General features: G+C 49.7%; 1 protein-coding gene across 3 annotated transcripts in view; it reads left to right on the plus strand.

Annotated features, from left to right (window-relative positions):
* RABGAP1 (RAB GTPase activating protein 1) overlaps nucleotides 1-8989 on the plus strand; it is a 92737-nt gene extending 83748 nt beyond the window's left edge. For all 3 annotated transcript variants that reach the window (XM_083485798.1, XM_083485799.1, XM_083485800.1), the window contains 8 exons: nucleotides 223-351; nucleotides 2111-2203; nucleotides 2807-2917; nucleotides 4466-4570; nucleotides 5023-5106; nucleotides 5488-5559; nucleotides 6562-6759; nucleotides 7045-8989. In XM_083485798.1, the coding sequence (XP_083341924.1) occupies nucleotides 223-351; nucleotides 2111-2203; nucleotides 2807-2917; nucleotides 4466-4570; nucleotides 5023-5106; nucleotides 5488-5559; nucleotides 6562-6759; nucleotides 7045-7167 (915 nt within the window). In that variant the 3' untranslated portion in view covers nucleotides 7168-8989. The remainder of the gene's footprint in view (nucleotides 1-222; nucleotides 352-2110; nucleotides 2204-2806; nucleotides 2918-4465; nucleotides 4571-5022; nucleotides 5107-5487; nucleotides 5560-6561; nucleotides 6760-7044) is intronic.
* Nucleotides 8990-9279: the final 290 nt, after the last annotated feature.

Genomic DNA, 9279 nt, shown 5'->3' on the forward strand with positions numbered 1-9279 from the left:
TGATCTGGCACTGGGCTGCAGACAGCCACACAGGAAAACAGAAATGTGTTGTGTTGTGGGGGTTTTGTGTTTTGTTTTCAATAAAGCGGAGTTAAATATCATTTCCAAGTTCTTCCCTAAGGAAGAAATGAAGCTACTTTTGCCACCACTTTTCTTGGTTACAGGATGTGGGTGCCACACAATTTCATTTTCCAGAAACCCTTTTTCTCTGCACTTTCTCAGACAACTAGGGACGACTTGCTGCTGACTGACTTCGAGGGTGCTCTGAAGTTCTTTCGCGTGCAGCTGCCCAAGCGATATCGCTCTGAGGAGAATGCCAAGAGGCTGATGGAGTTGGCTTGCAGCATGAAGGTATGTGAGTGGAACCACCGGCCCTTGCGGGGTTGCATTTAAGTGGAGCCTTGCTATGAAATACTCGGGGGTGGGGGTGGGAGGGCGAATATGCCCCTCATGCACTGCCAGCAGCGATGCCTCCTGTTCTGGCTGTGACTGGAGACTTTCCAGACAGTTAAATAGCTGCTGTAAAGTGGAGGGAGGAAGACTTGCACTGCCAGAGGGAGCCTTGGTGGAGCTTCTGCATCAGTGCCAGTAGAGGGAGCAAGAGGACAGGTTTTGTGCCGCTCCAACATCCCTTGTCTGACCAAACTGCGGGAGGCAGTGGAAGATAGGAGTGCCTGGCGTGCTCTGATCCATGGGGTCACGAAGAGTCGGACACGACTAAACGACTAAACAACAACAACAACATCCCTTAACAAAACTGTTGGTATCCTTCCTGGGCAGCCTCTGGCACCAGCCTGGGCCCTCCAGATGTTCTAGACTGGGGCTGATGGCAGCTGTAGTCCAGAACATCTAGAGGAGAGCCCCAGGCTGGTCTGGAGGCTGATCTTTTTGCAAATCGTGCTCCCCATCCCCTTCTGATTGACAGTCTTGCCTGTTGTTGTCCTTTCCGTTCATCTCTCACAGTGATAATTGCCTTTTTGTAGGGTGAGCTGATTGGCCTTTCAGCCAGCCTCAAAATAAACTTACTTCATTGGGATGGGGGACAGGTGGGAGCCCCAGGTTTGCTAGCTGGCTTGCCCACTCACAGGGATAAGAGGTTGGAGTGTGTTTGCTTCACTTTTCCCTTTCCCTTCCTGCATTTACTTCCCACCTTTTCTCCACGAAGCTCAAGGTGGCATATGTGGCTCCTCCCCATCTCATTTAATCCCCAAAACAACATTCCTGTGAGGTAGGTTAGGCTGAGAGGCAGTGACTGGCCCAGGGCCATGGCCAAGGGGGGTTTGAACCCTGGTTAGACACTCTGCTACACCACACTGTTTGTTTTGCGGAGCAAATATACTTCTTAATCCAAGTCAAAAAAATAAATCCAAGGCTTTAGATTTGTGTGATAACATTTCAGCAGTTAGAAAAGCAGGGCACTGGGTAGTGTGTTTTCTTAAGTGTCAGGGAATGTTAAAAAACTGCCAGGTTGCATAAAAGAGGGGGTCTCCAGAAAGTCCGTGCCACAATAGATATGGACTTAGCACAAGTTAAAATGTACAGGTTAATAAATGCTACCTGAGCCCCACTCCCAGCTTGAAGCCCCCTCCTTATTGAGAAGCCAACCATGATATGTTCCAGCACTCGCTTGAGGTGAAAACATGAAAGATTGTTCTGGGGGAAATGTCTGTGTTTGTGATGCAATGGCGAGGGAAGAGGAGACCTGCTCCATGGAGCTTGGATCAGTGTGTGTGTGTGTGTGTGTGTGTGTGTGTGTGTGTGTGACATTTGCTGAAGATGCTTTGAGGTGCTCTAAGAGTTATGTGATGGGGGCACTGTCCTTCTGAAGTCACAGCCTCTGTCCCTCTCCCGACACGCACAACTCCTCCACACATGTACTGATAAGAATTCATTTATCCTCTCTACTGTGTCCAGTGACAAACTCTGTAAATTGGAAGGGTGCCTAACTGTAAGCTTCCTAAGCAAGAGACTCCCAGCCAAATAAATCATCAGAGTTCCGTTTTGTTTTTATAAAAAGGCTCCAGCGGATATCTTGAGTTAAAAGAAGCAAAAGCACAGCTTCCCCACATGTCTTGACTGAGATGCTCTTGATTCTCTCCCCCACCCCTAGATTAGCCAAAAGAAGCTGAAGAAATATGAACGGGAGTACCATGCCATGAGAGAGCAGCAGGCTCAGCAGGAAGACCCCATAGAAAGATTTGAGGTAATTTATGTTATTCTGTCATGTTGGGGGCCAGCCTTAGACCAGATAACCACACGTGTCTCACTGTTGTATCGTGTAGGGACCACAGAGCAGGGATGGTCTCAGGCAATCCTTTCTGAGAAGGCAAATCCATAACCAGGGGCACTACCACTGAAAAAGTCCTGCCCCTGCTGGCTATATGCAGCATTTGATTCCAGCCTTGTAATTCAGTCTGCAAAAGTCAGTCTCCTGCCTGCTTACACACCCCATGTCTTTGTTGGTGGGCAAGCTGTTGGTGGCCTCCATAAAAAAGACATAAGGAAGCTCCTTAGCCCCCTATTTGCAGTGCCAAGTTCCAGGCAGCTACAATGAATGTTTAATTGCAGGGTTTAGGGTGGAGGATACCCTCTGGGGTGACCACTCTGGGGGCAGTTGTTTGGGGGCACCTAGAGGCTACTGCCTTGAAAATAAGGAAGCCTCTTGTGGAGCAGGGACACTCATCCCTTGGGTGAAGCATTGGTAGCCTTCTAGGAACTTAATCCAGTGTCTTCTGAGGTGGGGTCACTTAATGAGTCATTGATTCAGGAACTTGCTATCTTTTTACTCTTTTTTGCCTCTATCCAGCGAGACAACCGGCGCCTGCAGGAAGCGAACATGAGGCTGGAGCAGGAGAATGATGACCTGGCCCACGAGCTGGTGACAAGCAAGATCGCCCTGAGGAAGGACTTGGACAATGTAAGAGCCAGAGGCCTTACCTGGCCATTCGCTGCCCTTCGGTCTGTTTGGCCGCCATTCTCTCGGTGCCCCTGAGGACAGAGCCCGTCTTTTGTGAAGGGCTGTAGCCCAGCGACAGAGCATCTGCTTTCCATGCAGAAGGTCCTGGGTTCAACTCCTGGTGTCCCCCAAATAGGGATTTGGCTTAAGGCAGCTTCCTGGGTTTTGCCCTTTGAGAATCCATTCCCTGCCTCCAACCTTCTCAGCCCAGTTGACTTGAGAGCAGAGCCCCATGACCAACATAAACTGGCTTTATCCCTAGTCACTTGCGCCTGAGTGTCCTGGGGAGGGTTGCTGTGTGACAAAACAGTTGCGGGAGCTGGGTACGTTTAGCCTGTAGAAGACAGAGATGTGATAGGTAAAGGTAAAAGTGACAGGATAACAGAGGTCCCATGGAAGATGGAGGAGGCTTGTTTTCTCCTGCTCTGGAGGTGGGACCCGAACTAGCAGATTGAAATGACAAGGAGATTCTGACCATGCTGCGTTGGCATAGGCAATACGGCCATGAATCGTAGCAGCTGAAGACTTCTGGGCCCCTGGTTGGGGAAGCTTGCTCTGATGAGGCAAAGCATTTCCTTTTTTGCAACTATCCAGGCTTCCTTCTTTTCTTTTTACTTTCTACCAGTTTGGCAGCAGGTCTTTGGATCCTGCCCAGCCTTTCCTGTGCCTTATCACAAATAGCCATGCACTCTCTATTGGGTCATGTAAAATGGCACCAGTCGACTTGGTTTAGCCAGGTTCTCATGTTAGGACAAGGCAGGAATGTTCCCAAAACAGTGATGGTGGATAAGTCTGCCATCTTCTCAGAGAGCAGTTGACTCAGGAAGAAACTGGGAAGATTTGTTCTGTGCAGCTCCTCCTAGCCAGCCTGTTTCTTCTGGCACTTACTGGTTTTAAAAGACCTCTGAACCTCTCTGTATTCACATAATCCCAGAACATTGTGTGGGAGGAGGAAACAAATGTAGGTTACCTGTCAGGTGAAAACACTGGAGGGGTGGATGTGCACAATGGATCCCTTCTCAATGTCACCACCCTGTCCCTGGGAGGTCCTCATCCTGGAAAATAGCAGGAGAGGCAGATGTTGGAAATGACACTCGCTGTGCTTGTAAAGCAAGCAAGCTTTCTGCTTCTCCTTTTGTCTGGATTCCCGGTTGAAAAGGCAGTGCCTTCAGCGCAAACCCTTGTTTCAGTATCGTGGGGTGTCAGCTTACATGCCCCCCACCTCGGCCTCTCTCCCCCTTTTGTATATGGAGTGGGTTTGCTGCTTTCTGAATGGTCTCAGATATTACCAAGGCTTTATTCTAAATTTAATGTGGAAGACCCAGCCTCAAATCTCAAGTGCCTGCCCATGTATACACCCACTTCTCCACAACTTTTTATTTGCTATTTGCAGAATTGCTGCTTTCTGCTAGGAATGTTTTTTGTTTTTTTTTAAATAAAAATAAATAAAACATGACCGGAGATGGACTCTGTGACATCTTGGCTCTCCCATGTTTGGCTTTCCCACAGGCAGAGGAGAAGGCGGATGCCTTGAACAAGGAGCTGCTGATGACCAAGCAAAAGCTGATAGATGCTGAAGATGAAAAGAGGCGGCTGGAGGAGGAGTCGGCTCAGGTTTGGGCCATGGGGCAAGGAGGTGGGGATGGTTAGGCTGCTCTCCCTCCACTCCGCCAGTGGGAGGGAGAGCAGGCACGGCAAGGGCAGAACCGCCGGTACTAAAGTCCGGCAGCCTCTCTGGGTGGCTTTTCTGTGGTTCTGCCCTTGCCAAACCCAGCTGGATTCCAGATACCTGGGGGGAGAGGAAGGTCTTGTGCCAAAAAGACATCTAGAGTAGGCAGTTTTTCAGGGCACCACCACCAAAAAGGCCTGTCCCTTGGTGCTGCCATCCCCTCCCCAAGCATATTCAGAAGGAGGGCCCATGTGGAAGACCTTCAGGCTTGGGGGTGGGTGGGGAAGGTACATACAACTCAGATGTGAAAAGTTACTATGCATCTTTGCTTGTAAGCAGAATGAGAGCTGTTTGCTTTTTTGCACAGCCCTGATCCCTCCTGGTCTTCCTTTTGCAGCTGAAGGAGATGTGTCGCCGGGAACTGGACAAGGCGGAGTCCGAGATCAAGAAGAACAGTTCCATCATTGGGGACTACAAGCAGGTGAATGCAGGGGTCTTCCAGGTTGCTGGCTGCAAGGGGAAGCCTTCTGTCTTGCTGCAGATGGATGCAACTCTCAAGAAGGCCTCATGAAGGCTGCTCCACCCTGATGCCCTCCAGGGGGTGATGGACTTCAGCTGAGGCTGATGGGAGTTGTATTCCATCTAGACCAGGGGGCTGGGATATCCTTGCACATGAGCAGAAGAGGAGAGGCCACAATGGGTAAATGGAATCTCTCTCTGCAATGGCTGTGCATATCGCTTCATATCTGTCTTTTGGACAAGTCCTAACCATGGCTTTCTCAAGGCCTTTAGCCGGCCATTTGGGAAGCCAGGACCAAGGACTTGAATGGGCTCAGCTGAAGTTCTCTGTCTGTTTTGGTAGATCTGTTCCCAACTGAGCGAGAGACTGGAGAAGCAGCAGACAGCAAATAAAGCTGAGATTGAGAAGATTCGGGTAAGGAGGGCAAAGCACTGGTTGGGTTTAGCACTAGGCTGAAGGCAGCTTGAATCCCTTGGAGGACATGTGAGCTGAGGGCTGTGGTGCTCAGGTCCTGCCTTCAGACTTCGCATTTGGGCATCTGGTTGCTGAGCCAGATGGGGTCCTTGGCCTGATCCATGCTGCTACAGGCTCTTTTGGCATCCTCTTGAAACAACCCCTGCGCCATTTTAGGATTGGGCCATTTCTGGGATTCCTCCTTAAAAGCGTAATAATGTGTTGGAGGTCACCCCTGTTGCTTTTCAGTGGTGCTCATCCTGATATGAAAAGGGTGACTCTGAAGCCTCTCATCTCCCTGGGGACCTTCTGCTCCGGATGCCTACCCCTCTTTGAATGTGTGAGCAATTTGGACCTTGAATTACATATTACAATTGCAGCCTGCCTTTCCTCCCGCGAGCTCAAGGCAGCACACATGGTTCTTCTCTCTCCCACACCCTGAACTTTTATCCTCACAACATCCCTTTGAGGTAGTTTCAGCTGAGAGGCAGTGACTGCTAACCCATGGTAACCTCAGTTAGCTTCATGGGTACACGGTGATTTAGACTAGGGTCTAGCCTGACACTCTAACCCCCACAACCATACCAGCCATATGGGAGTCAAGGTGTGTTTGTGTGTGTGATGGAATAGTTCTTGCACTGGGGAAACTGCACTGGCAGCTGGAGTGGCTTTCCTCTCCAACAGGCAGAAATTTACCCCTTCCCAACTGAGTCATTCCAGAAGCAGAAAAGTTAGAAAGTCCCGTGATCGTTAAGTTTAAAGCTGCATCGGTTTGGTGTCCATAGCATCTGTTGGCTACTAAAGGTTGCCTCTGGGCAAAACTGCTGCTTTGGACCCAGGCTCCTGCCGCTAGCTTTGGGGGGCAAATTATGGGCATGCCAGGGGCAGGTTGGCACACAGGCTGCAGTGGGAACCCTGCTCCTGTGGGTGGGGAAGCTCACGGCCTGATCTCCTTGGCTTCAGCAAAAGGTTGATGACTGTGAGCGCTGCCGGGAGTTCTTCAACAAGGAGGGGCGGGTGAAGGTGGCCAGCGTTGCCCGGGAGGGCTCTGAGGAGGACACAGATGAGGAGAAGGAGGCGCTGAAGAACCAGCTGCGGGAGATGGAGCTGGAGCTCGCCCAGACCAAGCTGCAGCTGGTGGAGGCAGAGTGTAAAATCCAGGTAGGTCACATTGGGGGCAGTGGGAATGGGGCGGTGCACCAAGCCAGTGCCCCTGCCTTCCTGCAAGGGTGAGTGGCTGTGTCCAAAATGAAATCCCCATTCTTAAGCTGGAAACTCCTGAGTTCTTCTCTGAAAAATGGTTTCTGGAAACAAGACGACGTAGAGCTGGTGTGAATTTTGTACCCCCTGCTTAGGTTTGTTCAAGTGGGGTTGGGGAGGGAGTGGGGGTGGTTGTGTGCACAGAAATTGGGAGTTCTGTGACTCTCCTTTCCTGTTGCCTTTCAGGATCTGGAGCACGACTTGGGGCAGGCGCTGAATGAGGTGCAGGCCTCCCGGAAGACCTGGTTCAACCGAACACTGAGCTCCATAAAGACAGTGACAGGCGTTCAAGGGAAAGAGACGTGCTGAAGGGGCGGCCTCCTCCCGCGGCCCACGTTCCCCCTTGGGACACCTTCTGCCTTCCGTTGCTGCCTCGGCCAGTTGCCGGTGCTGCTGCCATGTGGGAGAGAGAGGACCAGAATGTACATAGACTCTAGAAACACACAGCGCATGTTGGGGCTTTCCGCAGGTCAGTGGCCCAAGCTCTCTGCGAGGCTACCGTTGCGAGGCTCAGCGCAGGATCTTCATACTACTGATTATTTAACCAGGGGGTGTAGCTGTAGACTGGAAGCTCTTTTCAGAGGGGCAGGGAGGGGGACACACATACACAAAAACACTCCATTCTACAGTCTGGCTGGAGGCATTTCGCAGGCCCAGGTACGAGAATTTACCAAAACCCCAGACTTACTAAGTTTACAGATACAAGAACTTTTTTTTTACAGTTATAACTCTTTAAAAGAACAAAAGGGAAAAAATACTATTTCCAACAAGTTACTCCAGTGCCAGAGACCATACCCCCCCCCCCGCCTTAGTGGGGGAAGAAGCATTTGCATGGTTACCTTTTGGAGCAGGTTCGCCCCGCCCCCCCTCAAGTGTGTGAACACACCTCCCTGTGTCTCTTCCTTTGTCCACCATTTAGTTATTGTGTCACTAATCAATTCTATGCAAGTGGGTTGGAGGAGGGGGAGTGTCATCATTGTCTTTTCAAAGTACCTGTCGCTATTGGAGTCCTCCTCGTCTCCGAGCTATTTAACTTCTACCGTGGTCCGTTCCACATGCGGTTCATCTTCCAGAGCCATATATAACACATACCTGTATCATTTCAGTGGGCAGGACCTCTGGACTGAGTTAAGCTAAACTTGGGCCCTAATGAAGTCTGCGAGGCTTTTAACTCGCGCCTAACTTTGTCTCATTGACTTGGGTGGAATCTTCAGATGCTACTTAGCTTAGTTTGGATCCAGCCCATTTGTGAACCAGAAGCTTCATCCTTTTAACTTAACAAGCATTAAGACTGTCTGTCTGTTTAACCAGCCTCCCTTGCACTTTCTGGAGAGCTGCTCTGCCTCTGCGGGAGCTTTTATCCTTTATCCTTTATGGTTTTGCACATGGATGGGAAGAGGACAACACAAAATAAAGGGGTGGGGAGGGAAGGAGGGATCACTGCACTGGCTGCGCTGTTGCTGTGTGTAATGTTTCGCCATCTTTGCCTGGGCCTCTCCCAGGCAAGGTGTTTCGTGGCTCCAATGGCTGGCTGGGTTTTCCTTGTTCGTGTGCACCATTCCCGCTGCCACCATCCCTTCCCTTTCCCTCCACGCTTCCTGTAACTACACCGGTAGGTCCTAGGTCTGCTTGGATTTCTGAGCGCTTAGACTACCCCGAGACGTCTCACCAGAAAAGCTGTAGAATGGAGGTTTTGCACCTTTGTAATTTCTTCTTTTTTAATTTATACTGGTTTGTGCTACGCTGAAATGAAATAGCTATTGTATCAGCGGATAAACTTTTCTTGTGTGCAGCGTGTTTTGAGTATAAGCTGGTTACAATAAGAGGCACTGGTTTGTATATAAAGATAATTTGTATTTCTACGTTATCATTTTTTTTGTTGTTGACCAGACTAATGCTAGCTAATGCAGCCTGAGACTACCAGAGGCAAAAAGACCTTGCGGTGCCCAGGAGTTCATAATTTCTCTTCCCCTTAAAACTGTGTACATGAATATCTCGTATTGTTTTAATAATACCAAAAAATAACTGTAACTCCATCATTAATAGATGTGTGGACATTGTAGTAGAAGAGTAGTTTGCAGAGTATAGATCTTTGAATTGATATATAAACTAGTAAAATTGTATTACTATTTTCTTGTTGTCTTTCACTTTTAATGGAAATGTCATCTGGTCAATTTGTCTCTGCTGGGGCAGTAAGAAAGTTAAGAAAAGGTTGGGGCGTTAGGAAGTGGCCTTCTACACTCAGAGCAGCAGCACTCCAGCGTTTCAGACAAGAGCACCTTCCTGTGCTTTACGTGTAGGGAATGAGCCCAGTGCTTTCTGCACACAAAGCAGGTGCTCTGCTGTTGAGCTTTGGCGTTCTTGGTTCCTGGAACCCACCCTCTCCAGCATCAAAGCTGTGTGCTGATCTGGGAAGAACAT

Source organism: Podarcis liolepis (assembly GCF_965112155.1).
Source record: "Podarcis liolepis genome assembly, chromosome: Z".
NCBI classification, from domain to species: Eukaryota; Metazoa; Chordata; class Lepidosauria; order Squamata; family Lacertidae; genus Podarcis; species Podarcis liolepis.